Here is a 21,400-nt window from a genome sequence, read left to right on the forward strand (position 1 = left end):
AAGTCAACAAGAAAGTGGGTCTCACCTTCAGGGCTGCAATCTGCTCTTGAAGCTCACCAACACGCTCCACATTTTTATCTGTTACAAGCTCCAGCTGTAGTGTGAGGTGTTTGAGCTCCGCCTCTTTGATGCTCAAGTCTCTCTGCACGTTTTCCAGTTGGCCAACCAAGACATCAACCTGAAGTATAATAAACAACATTGCTTAACATACAATTACAGAAATCTGATGGCGTTAGTTCTTTATTTTAATAAGCAGAGGGGTGGCAGTGCTGTCAGATAACTTAAAAAAAAGCTAATCTGAATTTTCATACTTCTCCCAAAAGGTGGCACTGCAGTCTAAGGTGTTCATCGTCAAGCACAACCTCGTCTAAAAAACACTGACCTCCTGTTCTTTGGTTTGGAGACTTTGCTGAGCAGCATCCACAGCATCCCTGAGCTCTTGGGTGGGGTCACGGACATTGTCGTGGTAACTGTGTCTCGTCTCATCCACTTTGGACTGCAGGGCCGAGATCTGAAGCCGATTGGACAGCTGCTGCTGCTCCAGCGCGAGCTTATCCTGACCGAGAGAGGACAAGTGACGGCTTGAGAGACAACCAGAAGTATGCACACCGACACGTCACCCAAACTTAAAAGTGGGTCTTACTTGTGTGAGCTCCTGTTCTCTCAACTTTGCCCTGTGCAGCTCTTGTTCTAGTTGACCGACACATCTATTGCTGTCTGCACTGTTGAGCAAGGCCTGCTCCAACTCCCTGATACGCCCGGACAACTTGTCGATCTCCTCATTTCGCTCGGCAAGATCGCGCTGGGCTTGCTGGTTGGAAGCAAGCAGAGAGGCATGCTCGTCGGTTTTATCTCTAACGGCAGCTTGAAGGCTCTCCACCTGTGGAGACGGGAAACATCGCCAAGTTCCAGAGTTATATTCTCCATTATTGGTTTTGCCAATGGGAAGATTACACTGAAGGACTTTAATGACACAACACAAAGTCAATAATTAAAATGAATTTCATTTACAAATGACGATCGTTTATCATCATGAAATATTTGGTCCAATAGGGAGCATGTGATCACCCCCCAAAAAATTGGGTAAAAAAAAAAAAAAAACGTGTTGTTAAAATCCTTCAGTATACATGATTTAATGCTAAACAAGCAATTTCCAGTTCAGCGGCCATGGATGCAAACACAGAGGTTGTCATTTAGGAGAGCGGTGATGCAAAGACGAAAGACAAACGAAGTGTGAGAAAATCTAATGACTATTAACAGATGGATGATGAAATGGGAATGAATGTATAACTCATGTCCAACAGATCAATGCAAGGATGATTGTGCAGAAATAATGACGCAGAGCACACACCATGCAATAGAGTCAAAGGAGCTAAGAGAAGTACGGTACAGTTAGAGGTCATACCTGCAGAACCAAGTCCTCAAACTACAGCAATCCAAACAGCACGGGGATAAACACATGGCAGTGGTCAGGCTCATTGGCAAACAGACACGCATTCATCACTTCAACCGTGTTAAGTTCTACCACAGTCTTCAGTTAATCGGTTTATGATCCAATTACCAACACTTTGAACAATCACAGCGGATGCATCGAAAGCCAAGACGCCATACACGGCAACCTTTTACCAGCTTTACTCTTTAATCTTGTGTTGAAAACTATGATTAAGTGTGATAGAATATTTGATTCCAACTGCTTCAGGATTCACATGTTAAACTGAACATGCATTGGTGACACTATTTGTAACGTCACCGCTACTGGATTCAATCAGAGCGTCCATCACGTAACCATGAAAACCAGATTCAGCTTGTGGCTTTATGCCTCTTTTGCACAAAGAATGCTGTGTAACCAAATTAGAAAGAAAAAAAAAAAAAAGACGACGGGGGGGCTTACCCTGTTTCCTTTGTTATCTACAATGTTTGTCTGTCTGAGCCGAGCCTCCAGCCGGCGGATCTCCTGCTGGAACTCGTCTCGCTCATGTTCGCGCTCCACCGCCTGCTCCTATTTGGTGAAGAAATTATGTAGATGTGTTGTTTATCAAGCGGCAGCATGACAAATGCTTTTTATACTCTCAAATAAATCAACCGAATAAACATCCCAGCTGTTAAGTCAAATGAATATTCAGCTAATGAGGACTTTTAAAGAACAACCAGTTGTATTGGGAAATATTTCGAACGCTTGTATTTCAATCGAGAAGCACGCACTTCTATGAAGTGCCGATCGTGTTTCAGCTGTTTCTCCAGCGCGTGGACATGCTGACTGAGGTCCTCGGTGTGAGTCTTGTGCTGCAGCTCTGCCTCTAGGCCTTTAGTTTCCTGCTCCTCGAGTTCTCGTTCCAAGTGTCTGAGGCGCAAGGACAGAGTCTTGTGGTCTTTCTCTGCCTGCCGCTGCAAGTCCAGCCTGTCCCGGGTCAAACGCTCCGTCTCTGTCAGCAAAGCTTTATTTAAAAAAAAAAAAAAAAAAAAAAAAAGGAAAAGAAAAAAAGCGCTTAGGTTCAGAGTATATACAAACATACAAAAGTTGGACGTCGACAAGACATAAATGTGAAGATTAATACCTACAATTACACATCTCGAAAGATTGAACATGACAGCACTCGCAAGCCAATGGTAATTTTTCTTTTTTTTTTTTTTTTTAAACAGCAACCACACACACACACACAGCACTGCAAATATACTGCATAGTCACCCCCCCTTTTTCATCACACACTCATTCCACACTCTGACCCACAAACCTGACTCGGGATCTAAATTGAGCCAATGGCCTACGGAGAGAAGGCACATCTGAGCACAAAGACGTAACCTAAGTGTACGGTCAAGATCACGTCACATTTTCGGGTGACAAGACATTCAACTTTGGTGCCGCTCACACACCTTTCTCTCTCTCCCCAAGTCCAGCTGAGAGATGCTCCTTCTGACGGAGAAGAGTTGCATGCTCCTCGCTGAGCTCTTGATGCTTCACTCGGAGGCCCTCCAGCTCTGCGGCGAGGCCCTGCATCCGATTCAGCTTCACCTTCAGGTCCTCCAGTTCCTCCACGAGCTTCTCTTCCTGAATTTCCTTCTGCTGCAGAGACTCCTCAAGGACTGCCTTTTCAGCCATGTACCCTTCACCGAGGCCTGAATGCAACATCATGAAAATGTAAGATTAAAAGAAAAAAAAAAATTCTTTTCTAATAGTCATGGGCAGCCTGAAGGCGAACACAGTTTAACAGTACAGCCATGCATTTGCAGTGAATGAAGCATTAATGAGTCACTTTCGATGTAGCAAACGCGTGTCGAGTGCTCACCTTGCGCTTTGTGTAGCTCCAGCTGGAGTTGACTCTTCTGCTTGGCCTCCTGATCGAGTTGCTCCAATAGGAGCTTGTGCTGCTCAAGGAGCTGGGTGGAGTCTTCCTTGCCTTGAGAGAACTTCTCCTCCAGAGAAAGATGGACGTGGTGAGTCTTTTCCAGCTGAAGACGAGTGGAATAAATGTATATTACACAGCTGACACCGTAAAGCCGGTATGAGTGCAATGTGCAGACATTCAAATCTCTCACCTGTGTGTTGGCTTGGCTCAGAAGATCCAGCAGTGCGTCGACTGTGTGCCGTAATCTGCTGCACGCATTCAGAGTCGCCTCTTCTCCTTCAGGATTGATCTGAGTATCTGAAACCAGCAGACTCTCACAGAGCATGTGGGTCAGCTCCAAGTCCTCTGAAGACAAGTCTGCAGCTGCAACACCTGAGAAAGAGCGAATCAAAAAACATTTATATAAATAATGCAAAATATTCCCAGAGATAACTCATGAAATCTGAACCACAACAGACCCGATTCTTTGGCATCCTTGTTCCCAGCCGAGGCTCTTTGTTGGGTTGCTTTCAGGTCCAAGGTTTTGGTTCTGGCACTGATCTTTTGTCCAATCAGCTCTTCGGTGGCAATGATGCTGCGCAGCATTTCAATTAGCACCTTTTTCAGTTTATCATTTGCGTGGTGGAGTCTGTGCCTAGGATAAGAGTGACACACCAGTTATAAATGTATATATACACACACACACACATTTGCTCCTGTGCCACAGAAAATTCCAGAAGAAAATTTGTGTGCCTTTTGTGTCTCAATAGCAACAGATGCTGATCTCCTTTTGATCTCCTCTATGAGACACCTCTCCCATCCACTTTGTATGGGACATTTTTTTCTGTTGATTTTGGGGATTTATTTGGAAATGATTAGCCAGATTGTTAAAAGTTGGAGCAATAGATTCTTGAACGTTCCTCATAATTTGATAGGATAATCTTTATAATAATCGAGTTTTGTTTTCCATGTCGGTCATCTATCAACAAGGTACATTTATATTCACAGCACCATGTGGACACAAGTCAATTAAAAGTGCAATTAAAATGATGATTCAGCCTAGATTACTCAGACTATGATACAATAAATATCTTTGAGCATTTATAAGCCACATGATATTAAGTCTTAAGTCACTGATTAAAATGTAGCAACTGAAAACCCACTTCATGAAACTGAACAATTAGTTATACACAAACAGGGCAATTTGGTGTAAGAGGACATCACTTACGTTTCTTCTTTGGCAATGTGCAAGTCATCTGTGAGCATCTTCAGAAGGTTTCCGCCTTCCTGACTCTCTCGTTCCCGGCGTTGAAGGAGGGTGTCGAGGGTCTCCATTTCTGACCGTTTACCTTCCAACTCTCCCTGCAGACACCCGACTTCGGCTCGCAGCTAAACAAAAGACAAAAACAATCATCTTTTTAACACTACAAAAATGAAGCGACACATGCAGAGACAATTACAGAAAGGGCAAGGGTCATAAAGACATAATTACAAAAAAAGCACAAAGACACCCACATCCTGTTTGAAGCATAGAGAAATAATAAACTTTACAAATACTTTTTGATCTTTCTCTACCGAACTCTTCATTACATAACCTTAAGCCTTTTCACATCGAGTACCGACGTGAACCAAAATGGTCAGAGTCTCAGATAGTGAGACTGCACTCACTTTATTCAGAAGTCACAACCCAAAACACTCGATGCATCTTCTGTAAAAGAAACCCTGAACTCACTCCTTTCCCTTTAAAACCAATCTAAATCTCTCAGACACACTGACTTTAATCACCAAGCATCCTTGGCAGTAAATGCGCAGCTTAAAAACAAATTCAGTGCAGCAGAGCTGAAGGCCGGAATCGCTGCCATGTAATCAAGAGTAGGAGTGCACAAGATTTATTCCACGTCGCCAGTTGTTCTTACCATTCTGTCCTTCTCCTCTCACCATGTCTTCCCTCTCATTTCCCCTCTCCCTCCCGCGTCGGCCCAACAAACGCGTCTCTCACGGCCACCTGCCTCAACTAAACAATGATGTCGCCATGACAACAGTACCCTCCCAACCCCTCATAAGCTCTCCTTACTAACCTCGTGGGGACATGGAGAGTGAATGTGCGTTATCTCGCTAAATATTGAAGCTGGGCAGGAGCCATGGAAACGAAAACATACAAGCATTAATAGAGGCGGATTATCGGCGCAAGAACTGCTGGAAGCTGCAGGTTTATGAAATTAATCTATTGCAACAACGGCCTTTTATACACCCATTATTCTTTCTCCAGGCGGATTGAATATTATGCACATATTTAAGTTTGCTTAACACTCAATCAGAGCACTAATTCTTTCCATCTTTCAGAAATAGCAGAATTTTGTATAGTACAATATAACAGGGCAACCAATTCATACATCATATTTGATCATGAGAGCATTTACTTTCCACTTCTATGCAGCTAGAATATGGACAATCCGTCCGACTTATTTAATCGATTCATTGTCACCGTCTTCTTATGAGAACAATGTGACTGGAGAGAATACTGAAATACTCAAGATGTGATAATCTTTTACAATATATCAGAAGGGTACGGGAGAAATAGTCATTAAATAAATACACTTCAGTCACTCTTAATTCTTGCACTTTCATTATATGGGATATACCGTCCTTTAGCTGCCTTGAAATAAAAAATTACTTCCCAAGCTCGTTTTCTTGCAACTAATGTAGCAGATGACATCAGATTCAGTTTTTTCCGTGAAAAAAAAATAGAAGCTAAAAACACATTGCTTTATCTTGTACCTGGGCCACCACAGCATCAAGTTGCTGCAGCTGGGCAGTGAGCTGGCTCATTTTGGTGGTGTAGCTCTGTTCCTTTTCCTCTTGTTCCAACTTGAAGCTCCGCCTCAGGCTTTCAAGCTCCGCCTTCTTCTGCTCTTCGGACCCGGTCTTCAGAGAAAGCAGTGATGGGAAAGACAAAAGAAAAGACGCAGATGAGCTGAAAGGAGTGCCTGACGGGCACTGCAGGTTCCCTCATCCATTAAATCGTCTTAGATTTCACTGGCGTACAAGTCGGCTTCCACATTTCAGCTGGGCAAAAGCTAAATGTCCGAAAAATAAAATCACCTTCGAGCTTAAAACCTTCTGCATCAGAGGATAAAAAGCTTAGATCCATCCCATTTAGCCACTGTTCAGATGGTGGCAGCAATACAAATAACATGCACGGCCCAGCAGCATGCAGCATGCAACAGAGACAGACGGACATGAACACTTCTACATATATGATGGTGGGATTATGAGGAAAAGTGGGTTTGAATAAAGCTCCAGTGGGACAGGTTCCAAAGGGGGGGGGGGACAACCCTATCCTTAGGAATGTACTGGTGCAGCTGGAGCTTAGAGAGGGCAATGCCACCCGTCACACACACGGCTCTCAATAATCCAGTGCGATTACATAATCATGCCACACACACACACACACACACACACACACACACACACACACACACACACACACACACACACACACACACACACACACACACACACACACACACACACACACACACACACACACACACACACACGTCAAAGTCAAGTACATAACTTCAAAAATCATAACAGACAATTGCATAGCCACCTCAAAATCAGTTTCAATTTAAAATGTGTCTAATCTCATTTGAATCACCTCATTAAGCAGTCTTATTTGTCTTTTTCGAAACTATGTTCATTTACCTTAAACTGATTAATTCGGCCCTGCAGACGCTCCTCTGATTGGACTTTGAGGAGCTCCACCTCTTCTACAAAGCGTTGCCTTTGCCTTGACGACTCTTCTTCAAGCTCCCGGCGACATGCTTCCAATTCCCGTGCAGATATGCCCTTCAGTTCCTGCAGCAAAAAATGAGAATTGCTTAAATGCCACAGTGAGCGGTCGGTGAAATGCTCACAATTTTAGTGCTTCTGGGCAGAAAATCCAAATAAATACTGTGCCTCAACACACAGACATGCCATTATAAAGGATGAACAATGACTCAGTGTAATCCCTCTTCTAATGGGCTCTAAGAGTCACTGAGACAAGAACTGCGTTGCAACTATTAAAAGCAACTCGCATTTTAAAGCGTGGGATGTTCATTCACCGTTATGGACAAACAAAGATCACGCTGACTGAGGCACCGTGATGCTTATTCATGTATTAAAACTCATACCTGGAGCTGGACTTGATGCTGCTTCATGAGTTTGTCTTTTTCAGCTGCGGAGGCGAGTGAGAGCTCCTGCAGGGCCGTGCTGTGGTGCTGCTCCAGGGATAAAACCTGAGGAGGAGCGCAGGATGTAAAAACACCATGATGAGAAAAGGGAGAACTAAAAAGCTATATATCTTTTCAATCCATCAACACAAAACTCAGATAAAGAAAAAAGTGTGCTGTTGTACGTGTGCTCAGACTAAGGCTATATGACAAACAAATGCTTAAAAAAAAAAAGTGACAAGAATTCCAAATGTTATGTACCTGTTGTTTCAGTGTTTCCAGGGCGTTGCAGTGTTCATCATCTAAGGCCTCTTGAAGAGCATTGAGCTCAGTCTACATGAATAAATCCAAAGAGTACACAATTAATATCCGCTTTCATTTTCCCATTTGTTTGATAATTAATAACTTCTTTGGTAGGAGGCAAGTCTTTTTCTCACCTTGTGGACATGGTTAAGCTCTTCAGCCATGGCTTTAAACTTCTCCATGTGTACCTGAGCCAGCTCTTTCCTCAGGTCATCTCTGAGACGCTCAGTGACCCGTTTGTGTTCGGAATTGCAGGAACTCAGGTCCCGACGATGATTCTCTTCAAGCCGAACCAGTTCATCGCGTAGCGTCTTAAGAGTTGAAAGCAAAGACATTAAGAAATACGAAAAGACATTGAAAATATATTTTGCAAGCCTTTTAAGAAGCCCTTCGTGACATTAATGTTTGATGCGTTCCGACTTTTGTGTCTTACTTGCACTTCTTTCAGGTATGTGGCCTCCAAAGTGTCCATATTTCCCAGCATCCTCTTTTCAAGTTCATCCCTCTCTTTCTGGTGATTGCCAGTCAGTTCAGCTTCCAACGCCTCCAGCCGAGTCTGATTGGTCTCCTGGAAAATGGCCTTCAAACCTTCCAGGTCTCTCTTTTGTTTGGAGTTGAGGGCTGCCTCCAAGGCAACAAGGTCATCGTTGTGCTTGGACTTGCGCTCAACCGTCAGAGCTGCAAGCTGATCTTTGTGACTGGCACTGAGTGCGTCTAGTTGTGCTTTGTGTTTGGCATCGAGTGTGTCCATGTCTTGGGAGTGTGTGTGCCGGAGCACTTCTCTCCCATGTTCCAATTCTGCCTTGTGTTTATTTTCGAGCTCTGCTATAAAGACTTCAGATCGCTCGACCAAGCGCTGCTCCAGTTCTGTTTTCTCCTCTTGGAACCTGAACAGACAAAAAACAAGTACACAAAATTATTAAAGAGTTTTCAAAAGGGTCTATCAAGTCATTCTTTCCCCACAGACCTTCGATAGTGTGTGTGTGTATATATATATATATATATATATATGTATATATATATTCATTCAACAATTATTCTTCAGGATTCAAGTTTTAAAAAGAAAAAGAAATCCTGAAAGTAAACTGAAAGAAAAATCCTCAGTCCAGATGCTCATCTATGACACAAAACTAATACTGGAAAATGTACTTTATGAGATCCCTTCCTACTAAGACACACATTTTATGGTTCTCATCGGAGTCAGACCTCACCTTTGTTGTGCTTGATGTAGCCGCTCCTCACCCTGCTGCTGGAGCACAGCAGTCAGCTCCTTAATTTCTAAAAACACAACAAAAAACATTGGATGGAAAACCACCCCTGAAAATAGATACATTGTGCAAAAGCTTGTGATCCGAGTGACATCTGAAATCTAAAAAAAATGTCTTGTTGACTTACGGTCATCGTTGTCTCGTGTAACCTCAAGAGAGTTTAGTTTCTCTCTTTTATCATCAAGGAATTTTTCAAGAAATGCTTTCTCTTTCTCCATCTCCTGGTGGAAGTTCGTCCTCAAGGCAGACATCTCTGCCTCATGTTTCTCCTTCAGAATCTTTATGTCCTGCTGCACAAGCTTCTTCTCTTGTGTCAGAGCTTCCTCAAGATGGATAACCTCCTGGGCGAACTCCTGTTTCAGCTGCAGGCGGTGACAGGGAATGCGTTACAATACCATGACTATTATCAAATGTCTGTTTTATATTCCTCCATTATGTTTTTAACCTTCTTGGTGTTGTGCATCTCAGCATCATGCAGTTTAGTGAAGTCAGCCAGTCGACTCTCCAGGGTGTGGATGGTGGTTATTGCCGTCTGCATCTGCTCTGTGTGACACCATGTCCTTTGTTCAACCTCAACCTGATCCCCAAATAAAAGTCACAAAAGCATTACATTATATAAAATAAGAACCCGTATAACTTCAATCCCAATGCTGAATAGCTATGCGTCCAAATATGTCTTCTCACCTCAACCTGCCGTGCTGCCTCGAAGCGGATTTTGGTGAGATCTATGACAAAAAAAAAAACGTATAAAGAGTCAATAGATAACACATAAATAACAAATGAAAAACCTGTAGTTTAATAAAATGACATAGGATACACACCTCGCAAATGGCCGTCAGAAAGTTTGGCTCTGAGCTGCTCGAGGTCGAGGGCATGACGCGTCTTCATCTCCTGTAGCTCCTCGTAGTAACGGTCAGTGAGGTCCGAGCGGGCCTGATGGACAAGTAACGCAAAAGAAGTCAAAGAGTAGAAGAGCAACATTCGTATACGCTTCCCACTTTGATCCTGTGAAATGTGTCGGCATTTAAACAATGAAGGGGTTAATTATTGATCAAGCAGCTGACCTGTCGGAGCTCCTCCTTAAAGGAAAGTGTCATGGACGACTGCAAACTGGAAATGTCCTCGGCATGTTTCTCCTCCAGCTGAAGCCTCACGGTGTCAAACATTTCCTGTTCAAAAATAAAAGACGACTCAAATATTAGGTAAGAAGTACTTCTATGTTGTTTTCGAGGTTAAAAAAAAAAGTAAACTTGAAAGGAAAGCAGCTCATCCATTACAGCATAGAGCTTACCTCTGAGGTTTCATGCTCAACCGCTGAATGATCCAATTTTTCCTCGATATCGTGAGCCTGAGACATTGTACTGAAACAGAAGCCAAAAATGTCAATCCCAGACGGCAACTCATGAATCCTATTTTGCATGTAGACAAACAGACATACCTTTCATATGTGATATTGTGCACAGACTCCTCCAAGGCACCTTCAACCAGCCTCAGCTGCAGCAGAGCAATTTCCTCTCTGTAGCTCTCCTCGGCTGCACACAAGCGTTTCTCAAAGTACCTGCAGGAGTATGGAGAGAAACATCATTACTTTGGTGAAAGAACACAGCAACAACAGGCTGAGGCCTGTATAAATAGACCTTGCAATGCATTAATATGCAATAAGCTGTGTTTGTACTATGTCAATCCACCTGGGTTTATGTAGTGTTCTGAATAGCCAGTCAGGAAGCGAGATGATGTTTTTGTGCAATTTTCACAATCATGTCAACAATGACAGGATAGCGATGTGAGGGTGAAAGTGCCAGTTTGTGCTCTCGTACCTTCTCAAGCTTTCCATCTCCGCCTCATTCTGCTCTTTAATCTCTCGTTTTTGTTCGTTAAACTCAGTTTTCAGGCGTTCTATATCATCAACGCGAGATGTGCGGGCAATAAGCTGCTCTTTAAGCTCTGGAAGGGAACAAGAGTGGACAAAGGCCAGAAAAAGTGTAAATATTAAGATTCAAATCAATTCAATTTAAATCAATTCAACAAAAGTAGCTGCAATAAATTCTACCTCCCAACTCTTGTCGGCTGGCTCGCATGCTCTCCAGCTGGGTCCATAGCTGACCTATTTCTAGTTCTGAGCTCTGCTTTTGGGACGACATCTCCTCCTGGAGGCTCAAAACCTGGCAGCCAAAGAGGAAACATGACCGTTGTGAGAAATGAACTCATTTCAGATGTCAGTCGATGCAGATCCTGTGATCTGAGACAGGGGATAGCTCTAAAAGTAAATACTGCAAGTGTAATGGTGAACCAACTTCTTGCTGCAGTTGATGTTCTTTCTCCTGTAGTTGTCGGGCTTGCTCCTCCTTCTCCTCCAGCGCAGAGGTGTGGCTCGAAACCAAGCCCTCTAAAGAAGCTGAGAGGAAGGAACGCATTAGAACTTGAAATCATTTATGGAAATTGGATACAAATGTGCATTCAAATCTGGAGACTGAATTAAAAAGATGAAGTCTGTACAGTTGTTTTCGTCAGCGTGATCGTGTATCATGAAATATTTGAATCCGGTGGTGAGAGATCAACAACTGTGGACTTGTTTTAGTCATTACAGGTAAAAAAAACAAGGGAAGGGAAGCAACCTACATTTAGCAGCAACTTTGTCGTCCAAGGCTCGTTTCAGCTCCTCTTGTAGGTCCTCCAGCCTGGCTTGAGTTTTCTGCAGCTCTGACTGAGCTTCAGTTAAAGCATCATTTGTCTCAGTGACAGAGGCCTGCGCGCTTGTGAGTTCCGTTTGTGCGTTTTCAGCTTTACTTTGCCATTGTGCACTAAGAGCCTGAAATCAAACCAAGATGAATAGAATTTTTTTTTTTTTTAAAGTTGCAATTAGGGAAAAATATATTCCTTCTACAAAAGTTCAAAAATATGGAATTGTTAGAAGGCTTCACCTGTATGTCTTTGGCCTGGAAAGCTCTCTCCTCTGCAACCTGAGTCTCCCACTGCTGCGTCAACTCATCTGAACGTGCAGAAGAAAAAAGAAAATTTGCCAAGTGCAACCATTGTGCATGCTCTACTTTTATTAACGATGTAGTCAAACTATTACGGTCAATCATCCACGGTCAAACCAAATGTACATGCCAAGCGTTCTGTGTGGGCGAATAACACCATGTATACAAATAAAACGTCTGCACTCACCCATTTCTTGACGATGCTTTTCAACCAGTTTGTCCTGCAGCTCCTGGTTCTGCCGTTTGATCAGGTCCAGTTCCGACTCATGGTTGGCCTGAAGTTGTGCCATTTCCTGGGCCGACGTGTCATTCGTGGAGGTCTGGACCTTCGCCGCGTCAGACAGCTCCAGCTGCTGTGCCGCTTGGATTGCGGTCATACTGAGGCGCAACGCTTCGAGCTCCAAGTTCTTTTGAGCCTAAGTGAAATCACACTTTATTTTACTATATTGTGAAAGATAATAATAAAAAATAAAAAAAAACAGTAGGCGAGGAACCAAAATGATGTGGCTGAGGATGTGTTTGCATTTAATTTACCTGAGCTTGCTGCAGTTCCACCTGGTGAGCGGCCTCCATGCTTTCCCTTAGCTCTAATGTCACCTGGGTCCTCAGCTGATCGAGCTCCTCATCGTGCTCGTCTTTCAGCTCCGACACCATCCTCTCGTGCTCTCGCTCAGTCACCTGAGCACAGCATGAAGGAAAAAAGACTTGAGACGTTTTACTGGACGGGGTAAAAATCATGCAAGAACTTCAATCTTGGCAAGAAACACTGAATATGCGCGTCATTATACCTGTTTGATGAGGCAGAGCTGTCGCTTTTGTTCTTCTTCCATACTGGCCTGCTGCTTCAGAAGCTCTTTCTCCAGACGAGCGTTCAACTCTGAAACCTTGGCATTCACACAGATTAAAGTATTAAAAACAACCTCATACGTATTGTAATGATTAAACAAACACATAACACCGGTTATCAACTTATGGCATTATAAATTCCACCTCTTGCTGATGTTTCTCCATCACGTCCTTCATCTCCTGCAGGTGAGACGTCTTCAGCCGTTCTGTAGCCTCCTGTAGAGTCAGGGCCTGCGTCTCCACGAGAGCCTTCGCCTCCTTTTCCTTCTCCTTCATTTGAGCTTCTAATAGAAGTCTTACATCAACAAGCTCCTTCTCCTTCTCCTGCTGCTCGTACTCCCACTTCTCCCTCTGTTCGGCCAGCTGCAATTGATTTCGGGTTTGAGGCTTACGACTCAACGATTTGCAAATCGGAAGAACCGAAACGGCAAAAATTATAATCTTACCTCAGCGTCCTTTTCTTTCAAAATGTTCTCAAATTGTTCAAGCTCCTCCTCGAGGACTTGCTCGATTTGTTTGATCTGCTCGTCCATCTGCTCTTCCTTTCTCCTGTGCTCCTCCCTGTCTTGTAGAGACCGAGCATTGTCCTCCTCCAGACTGACCAGGTTCTGTCTCAGACGGGAGATCTGGGATTCCAGCTCAGTTTTCTCCTTCTCAGCACACTCTACCCTCTTCTGGCTCTGCTGGAGTTCTTCCCGCAGCTGCTCCACTTCTGTTCGGACATGTTCAACTTGCCCACGTGAAGTTTCAAGCTCCTTCAATAGCGTGTCCAGCTCAGTGGTCTTTTGATGCAACAGGTTTGAAATGGTTTTATGCTCCATTTTTGTTTCCTTGAGCTCTGACAGGAGCCGTTCACATTGGACCTATTAAGAAAAAAAAAAATGGTTTAAATCTTTCATGGAGCATTTTGTACTTATGAATGCATAGCTTCCATTTGAAGCCCAGCATTTCATACTCAGGAGGTTGTTAAATGAGCAAACCTGCTTAATATATCTGTGCACCTGTAGTGTTTGCAACTGGTTGTCCTCTCTGAAGAATTCTGGGCTCTCTTTGACAGAAACAGCAGCCTGCGTTCTCTCCTGCAGAGAAGATTCCAGCAGCTCCCGCTGTTCGTGTTGAGAAGAGAGTGTCTCTTTCTCCTGCTCCTTCGCCAGTTTATCCTCTTCCGCCGATAAAAATGTGACAGGGACAAGCAGGGACGTGTCGTCCATTTCTCCCGTCAACATTAATATATTCTCCTTTCCTCTTCCCTCCAATAAGGCACCGGTTTTGTTCTTAAGGTTGTCTTGTTCTGCGTCTTTCAAGCTCGTCTCCTCCTCGGAACTTCTCTTTGCCTTTTCCTCTTCAAGCTCCCACAGAGCCTGCCTGAGCTCCTCCGTTACCTGGGACCACCTGAACAGACAGAGGAGACCAACATATTCTAAATGAAACGTCAATACAACACATATTAAGTGAAATAGTAATTTAACTACTTACATTACAACAGTAAAAAGCAAAAGCAGGAAGTTACCATGAGTTACAGCACATTTACATTAGGTAAACAGCTTTTGGAGTAAAAATGTAATTTTTTTTTTATTTCACACTTTTGGGGGTTTCTTTTCCCCCCACCTCAAGTCTGATTCACTCGAATTGGCTTAAAATATAAACACTAAGCGATATTAACATTAGAGTTGAATACTTTCAACCTTGTATATAGACTAGGGACAGTGTTCATCGACTGTCATTTTTAGATCACTGCATATTTTTAAATAAATCCAATGAGACGTTCAAACAGTGTTTCTTTTTATAAATAACCTTGGAAATGTTAAACTTGGTATTCCTTATACATCCTTCATATAAATGAGACGGCAATATGGCTATCTACACTCACTTTAAAAAAAAATAATAAATTAAAAGGGTCTTCAACACCACCTTTAAAAACAAAATCCACATTTTCATCCAACAACCGCTCTATGAAAGGGCTAAAGGACAATATAAGAAATAGGAGCACAAAAGAGCTACATTAAAACTACATTCAATAGTTGTCGGGGTTAGCCACCAAAAAAAAATAAAAATCTTTACCTGCTTCTTGCCTCCTCCAGTTCTTCGGCACTTTTAACAACTTCCTCCTTCAGCACATCCAGGTCCCGCTCCTTCAAAGCCAGCTCGTCTCGCAGCTCCTCACACTGCCGAATCAGCAGTTCTTTTTCCAAACCGGCCCCGTCATAACGCTGCTCTGAGTTTTTGCTGAACTCCATTTCACCGGCGGTGGAGTTGTGAAGCCACAGAGATGGGGACTCGTTGTTGGACTTGTCAGCAACGGGGGAAAACTGTTGTGAGCCCGAGGCGTCGTGGAGGTCGTCGTCTACTTCATGGACTCGATTTGAAATTGACAAGAGGGGCTGCTCTCCGAACACGTCGCTGTTCAGCTCAAAACTGAAAAGATGGGACACAGAGTCAATATTGGCAAATAAATGACCAGGCTGCAGAATCATAAAGTCTTTATGAAAAAAAGAAAAGTACATTTCTAACGTTTTTCTGACCTGTGTTCTGCCGAGATGTCCAGCTGACTGCCGTGTTCAAAGCTTTCACCCCCCACCGATGACTGCGACTGTGCAATGGGAACCGACGACAAGTAACGCTGCATCAAAATGTCACCGGGCATTGATGCGTCTACACCATCTTGATCAAGGTCGCTTTGCAGATTTGCTTCTTCTGCGCTGATCGTCTCGTCGGAGCCAAAGCCGGCTTTCGCTTGGTTCTGCTTGTTCTTCGATGCTTTAAGACTGATGACTTCTTCTTCTCTGAACTTTAGTTCCGCCTCTCGCTCGTCCAGCAGCCGCTGGACTCGCCCAACCTCCGCTCTGTGCTCTTCTTTAACCCTCGTCAACTCCTCCTCAAGACCCTTGGCACGGCTGGCGGTGTTAATAACCTCGTCACTGAACTTGCCGATGGCGGCTTGTTCCTCCTGGAGCCTTTTCCTCAGCTCCAACACCTCCCCGTTTAGTTTCTCCTTTTCCTCTTTGTACTGCTGCATTGCAAGGCACTGACTTTGGATTTGGCTCAGTTCAGTCTGGAGACACTGCAGCTGTGCCTCCCTTTCTTCCCTCCCTTGCTTCTCCTCCTCGAGCAAAGAACACACGCGTCGGTTTTTCTCAATCTCTTCGGCTAAATCGGCAAATATGCGCTGGCTGTTCTTCCTTTCCTCGTCCAGCTCAGCCCTCAGCTTGTGCAGGACAAAATCTGTCTCGGTGCCGACACTCTCGGCATCTGACAGGGAGACGGGGCTTGTACTTCCTGAAGCCTCTGGCACGGCACCCCTGTGATTTGTGTTCGTATCCTGGGAAGAAAGTCCATGTCGCGGCTGTTGTCCATGACCGCTCACAACTTCTGCTCCCGATTGGCTTTTGAGTCGCTGAAACCCTTCACTGGTCTACGAGAAAACACATTGACGGGATTATAAAAATGCAAATGAACAACAGCAAATCCCGAGTGGTGCCACATATTTAGATGTATTGAGCAGCACTTACTTGCTGGAGTTGTCTCTGCAGAGCCTGAATCTGTCCCGCGAGTGACTGCGCCTCCTGCTGTACCTGGTCTCTACTAGCCAGTGCCTCTTGCAAGTTGGAGCTGAGTCTGGCAATTATTTCATTGCGCTTCTCCACAGCCTGCTGTAATTGCTGCAAGAATAATACAAAAGTGCATGTCAATTTGATTAAATTATGGGGGAAAAAAAAAAAAAAATCCCCGTGTGGCTTAACAGAATCAAGACATATGTATAAATATTATATTAGTCAGTATTAAATATACATGACTCTTCAAATAAAATATCAGACGGTATTAGAGAAAACCATTTAAACTCAGTTTGCAGACAACGTACAACATTTCCAGGCCTTGGAAACACCTTCATATTAAAGGGAAAAACTCTGCTGCAGTTTCATATTGAAGCAGCCAAGCAGTCATGCAGAAGAGGGGAAAGTTGCATTCCCCCAAGGGTTGTTGATGCTACAAAAATTCACAAATGTTTGTGTGTACATGAAGGCCACTAAATTAAAACAAAACCCAAGTACAGTTGTGCCAACCACAATCACATTAAATTACTTCAGTGTGCTCGCAGAGGATTAGAATAAAATGGGCAAAACCAGTTCTGCCAGTAAGCTCACATCACATAGACCAGTCAATATCACATACAAAGGCATAAAGGATGGGCACGATACACATGCGGCCCTCTTCTGATATGCAATTGTACAAACAATTGAATGTGTCTACCTTGAGCTGCTCTCTGTCAGTGAGCGCAGCGAGCTCCTCGTCTCTCAAGCTGGCTACGGGGGAAGGACTTTGCTCTGGGGTGAGGCGTTGATCCTGCTGTTCTTCATTCTGGTGACCCTCGCATTTCTCTGGGTTCTGAGCTCCCTGCAGGATGAAATCACATTTCATTTACATTGAAAATAAAAAAAAAAAAAACCGTGAACAATAATATCAGTACAAAGTACAGCTATGTACCAGAAATAATTTTATCTGTTGTTGGTAAACCCACCCCTGAAAAAAAAAAAGCAATAAATACTCATATAGTTTATCATGAATGGGTTGCTATGACAACCTGGCCAACAGGCAGTATGATGGCCAGTGACCCATTTCTGTACGTTTATCAGACAGGAGGTACTGACAATGTGCAAACAACAGCAGACATATGCTTGGAGGTCTGGTGACAGTGAACCGTGAAGAAAATGTAGTGCAGTCTCGGGGTAATTAAATATGATGAAACCAGAAGTCTCATTTTCTTGTAGTCCACACGAGTACGATTTTCACTGCCTTCCATCATAATTCAGTAACTAATGCATGGCTGATCCCTGTGTCAATACAAATATACCTCATGGATGGTCTCGAGGTTAAGCTCTGAGGGAGGAGCCGCATCTACGTGGCAGTCTTGCGCCGAGCCGTCATTCTGCGAGTCATTCGGGCCCTTCCTCTTCGGCGTCTTTTTCGGCGCCCTCTCCCCGTCGCTTTTCGCCCGCTTCTGTCGGTAACTAGCAAGCTGCGCAGGAAGGACAGCGAGAGGTAGACGGACACATAGGTCAGGACCACGGAGCACCACCACACCACCAGCATGGTGATTCTCAGGGAGCACAGGCGGGAATAAACTCAAGTTCAGGGTTATTTTCCCAAGGTAGCGGAAATCATAGAAGGCATTCGAATTATTAATGTGAAACAATAGTTGTTAGTCCAGTGTGCAAGGAGGAAAGCATTGAAAGTCTTTATTTTGATGAGTCAGTTGTCCTTAAAGAGAGAGAGCGAGAGGGAAAAATAAAAGCCCAGCCAAGTTCAAAAATCAAAAATAGTATCCAAGTTCAAAATGAGGTGACCGTGCTATATATTCTCAAATCTCCAGAGAACTATCACAGGCCCATGAACATGCAGATTTTTGTGACACAGATTAGAAACATCTCTTCTGAACAGGTCAGAAACAGAGTAAAGTAAAAACACACATCTGTCACTTCATTAATGGCATTTCAACAGCCTGAAAAACACAGATGTGGACTTGAGCTTTCAAAAACAAATTGAAGGCACGGAAGCATAAAACCCGAGGACCAGAGTCTGAGGCATTCACCTGAGAAAACTATATCCACAAGAGAAAAAGCATACTTCAATGTATAGATTGCTTTAATTCCAGAACAAAAGATATGCAGTAAATTAATCCAAGCTGTTCCTCTTTGAAAAACACTTTTATTGCTGTCTCTCTGTCTCCAAGCCTGGTTCTTCTTTAAGCAGATTAAACCAGATTACAGCAGTTCACAATTGTCAGATATTGATGGAGAGCTTCATGAGGGTCCCTGTCAGTCAGGCTGCTGACCGTCTTTCTTGCTGCTGGTTAAATCTATCAATTCTTCCTCGTTATGGCTGCTCCTTTATCCTGTCCTGGTTCAGATCTTGAAGCCTGCAAGCAGCAGCACAGCCCGACGTCTCATCCTAAAACTTGCCACCAGAACCAGCGTGCAGAGCAGAGGGATCCACAAAGTCTGGAGAGAGGATGGTATCTGTCTAGACTGAGGGAAGAGGGTGGAGACTGGGAGATATATCCACGCGCAGAGGAGGAGACAGAGCTCTGTGGGTGTGGAGAGCAGCATCAGATTGTGTGTGCTCAATTCAATTTGAGATTACAAGGCCCCCGGAGACCTACTTGTTGCTTTGTGCGATGAGTCACATACATGCTTGGCAAGAACGTGTGTGCATGTATGGTGATGCTTGATCATTTATAATGTGCCTGATCATCAAGCCACATAATGGGCTCTGATTTGGACGCATCCACAACCCAACAATAATCCATTTTCACTCCTGGGATTGAGTGGAAAACTTATAAAAACAATTGTTCCTCTCACTTCAAGCCGGTGTCTTCAACACAATCATTTTTCATTTAAAAAATCTACAAATCCTTCATTCGCCACTGTTTTCCCTGCCTCTGTCTGCCACTAAATGCATCACAACTCAAAAAAAAATATCAGCCAGATGAGCCGCGTTTAGCCCAAGGCCACTTACGTTTCACTGAGTGTCTGACTAACTGGCTGGAGCTTACAGACAAATCGGAAGCAACTGGCTGCTGCACCCTGCTACTGTGTTCACAAACACTAAAGGCAGGGTCATGGCATGCTGTTGTGCTGAATGTGGGTCAGTATTTTGCCCCCATCCATGTGTGAACTGAATTTCTAGACATGTGGACTCCTTTCAATGTGGGAGAGAAATCAGAGCCGTTTGATGCAGCAAACAGAGCAACGGAAACTGACAGTGCTGTATTACCATAGCAACATCATCCATGTGAGAAGCAAGCGCAACATATTCAACCTCATTAAATCCCTTGGGCACACTGCACCACCTGATGGCCTGCAACCAGCATGACAGTGCAGTGAAGGTGAATCTTCACTTGCAGCATTCATAATGCAAATTATTCCATGATTCAGAGTAATAACAGCACAAATTATAAACCATTACTCAAAGAGGAGGAGGATTGATCAACAGAAAACCACACCATAAAGCAGAAAAGTAGCAGAAAGTAAAAACTTCCCTGCTATTACATACAGAACAATTAGAAGGCAGAAAGAAAACAATGATTAAAAAAAAAAAGACCCAAGCACCAACAACATCTCGACAAAATTAAGAAGCTACGCCAGTCATCACCCTGTCTACTTACCGACTGGCTTCCAGGTATGTTGGAAGGTTTCTGTCATGAGGAATATAAATGTCAGCTTCAGAAAAATGACGTATGCTTATGTACAACCCAGATCTTCTGGCTCAGCTACACTCTGTGCTGCAGCAATCACATAAATTAGCTACTAAGATCATGTGACCCAATTCTTAACCCAGTTGTCAGACAATGTGACTTGTGAAGAGATGGTCATTGTCAAGTATTGACCATTAATAATATGGCCTCCAGCTTAAGTAAAAACACTGGTTTTGGTTTTCTGTAATGTCAAAAGCACACTACCAATGCTCAGCCGAGATAAATACTTCATAACCTCGCCCCCTTCTCTTAAAGAAATATCAACAACGTTGTCAAATGTAACAAATACAGTTGGAACATCACTTGTTTAGACAACTAAAATAAAGAGAGACGTCACAGCAAACAACTACAATTATCTTTCCCAATTCTCTAAAATTTGGACACTAAATTGTGACTTAATATTTAGGACCTGTGACTGTGTATATATAACACGTCCGTAGCTTTAGTTTTATACTGAATAGTAAAAACTAATTTATCTTAAAAGATGGAGTCAAAACTAAGCGTGTACAGGCTAATCAGTAAATCAGTGTAGAATTAATTGATATTGGTTGATGCTGGAAGATGATATTAAGTCATGTGCCTCCAACAATACATTCATTGGCAACACCTGAACTACTACTCGTAGTAGTAGTAGTAATAGTTAATTCAGTCAACCAAATACAAAATGCAGCAACATAAAATGAAACAATAAAAAGAAAGGAAAAACAGAGGAAGACCAAAAGGTTTAGGCTGAAGTTTAACTTGTATTGCCAAACCCACTACAATTCATCATGACTCAAAGACAGCTGGCGCAAATCGCCATCTAAACGAACTTTCAAAAATTAATAAAAATGTTGCCCCAAGGCTTACAAGCAGATAAATTATAAACTAAGGGTTTAATAATTAGAGACTTTGGTGACTTTCAGTTGATTGCACGTACTCGCCACTTAACTTGGTCAACAAAGATTACTTTGCAGCGTGTTACGTCCAACAATAGCGAACACGCGGAGATCCGCACACAGTTTGGCTGCTCTGGGCCAGGCAGATGGACTCCAAGCAACGAGAAACACAACATATTTTAAGAGGTGGGTGCAGTTAGCAGCCAACAAACGAACGCTGTGACAAAAGAGTTCGCTAACTGTTAGCCGCCAGTGTTAGCATGCCTTGAACGTTAGCAACTAACCTTAGCTCTCCCTACGTCTATTTTCCTCCGCCGTTCATCTTCATCCAT

At 43.4% G+C, this 21,400-nt stretch overlaps 1 protein-coding gene across 1 annotated transcript in view; it reads right to left on the reverse strand.

Moving 5' to 3' along the window:
- pcnt (pericentrin) overlaps positions 1–21,400 on the reverse strand; it is a gene marked incomplete at its 5' end in the record, with an annotated part of 31,859 nt that extends 10,459 nt beyond the window's left edge. Inside the window, 44 exons of the mRNA XM_080512626.1 lie at positions 26–178; positions 383–556; positions 644–880; positions 1,406–1,426; positions 1,892–1,999; positions 2,203–2,435; positions 2,733–2,762; positions 2,872–3,114; positions 3,285–3,447; positions 3,535–3,716; positions 3,803–3,978; positions 4,552–4,712; positions 6,102–6,248; positions 7,032–7,184; positions 7,502–7,606; positions 7,802–7,873; positions 7,978–8,154; positions 8,277–8,730; positions 9,055–9,121; positions 9,239–9,473; positions 9,557–9,688; positions 9,796–9,836; positions 9,933–10,044; positions 10,176–10,280; positions 10,403–10,472; positions 10,550–10,669; positions 10,929–11,055; positions 11,162–11,273; positions 11,406–11,506; positions 11,731–11,920; positions 12,033–12,100; positions 12,280–12,508; positions 12,627–12,770; positions 12,881–12,976; positions 13,083–13,301; positions 13,385–13,801; positions 13,940–14,330; positions 15,000–15,353; positions 15,461–16,350; positions 16,448–16,597; positions 17,187–17,330; positions 17,788–17,952; positions 20,101–20,130; positions 21,353–21,400. Coding sequence (XP_080368752.1) covers positions 26–178; positions 383–556; positions 644–880; positions 1,406–1,426; positions 1,892–1,999; positions 2,203–2,435; positions 2,733–2,762; positions 2,872–3,114; positions 3,285–3,447; positions 3,535–3,716; positions 3,803–3,978; positions 4,552–4,712; positions 6,102–6,248; positions 7,032–7,184; positions 7,502–7,606; positions 7,802–7,873; positions 7,978–8,154; positions 8,277–8,730; positions 9,055–9,121; positions 9,239–9,473; positions 9,557–9,688; positions 9,796–9,836; positions 9,933–10,044; positions 10,176–10,280; positions 10,403–10,472; positions 10,550–10,669; positions 10,929–11,055; positions 11,162–11,273; positions 11,406–11,506; positions 11,731–11,920; positions 12,033–12,100; positions 12,280–12,508; positions 12,627–12,770; positions 12,881–12,976; positions 13,083–13,301; positions 13,385–13,801; positions 13,940–14,330; positions 15,000–15,353; positions 15,461–16,350; positions 16,448–16,597; positions 17,187–17,330; positions 17,788–17,952; positions 20,101–20,130; positions 21,353–21,400 — 7,746 coding nt within the window. The remainder of the gene's footprint in view (positions 1–25; positions 179–382; positions 557–643; positions 881–1,405; positions 1,427–1,891; positions 2,000–2,202; positions 2,436–2,732; positions 2,763–2,871; positions 3,115–3,284; positions 3,448–3,534; positions 3,717–3,802; positions 3,979–4,551; positions 4,713–6,101; positions 6,249–7,031; positions 7,185–7,501; positions 7,607–7,801; positions 7,874–7,977; positions 8,155–8,276; positions 8,731–9,054; positions 9,122–9,238; positions 9,474–9,556; positions 9,689–9,795; positions 9,837–9,932; positions 10,045–10,175; positions 10,281–10,402; positions 10,473–10,549; positions 10,670–10,928; positions 11,056–11,161; positions 11,274–11,405; positions 11,507–11,730; positions 11,921–12,032; positions 12,101–12,279; positions 12,509–12,626; positions 12,771–12,880; positions 12,977–13,082; positions 13,302–13,384; positions 13,802–13,939; positions 14,331–14,999; positions 15,354–15,460; positions 16,351–16,447; positions 16,598–17,186; positions 17,331–17,787; positions 17,953–20,100; positions 20,131–21,352) is intronic.

Source organism: Blennius ocellaris (assembly GCF_963422515.1).
Source record: "Blennius ocellaris genome assembly, chromosome: 17".
NCBI lineage: Eukaryota > Metazoa > Chordata > Actinopteri > Blenniiformes > Blenniidae > Blennius > Blennius ocellaris.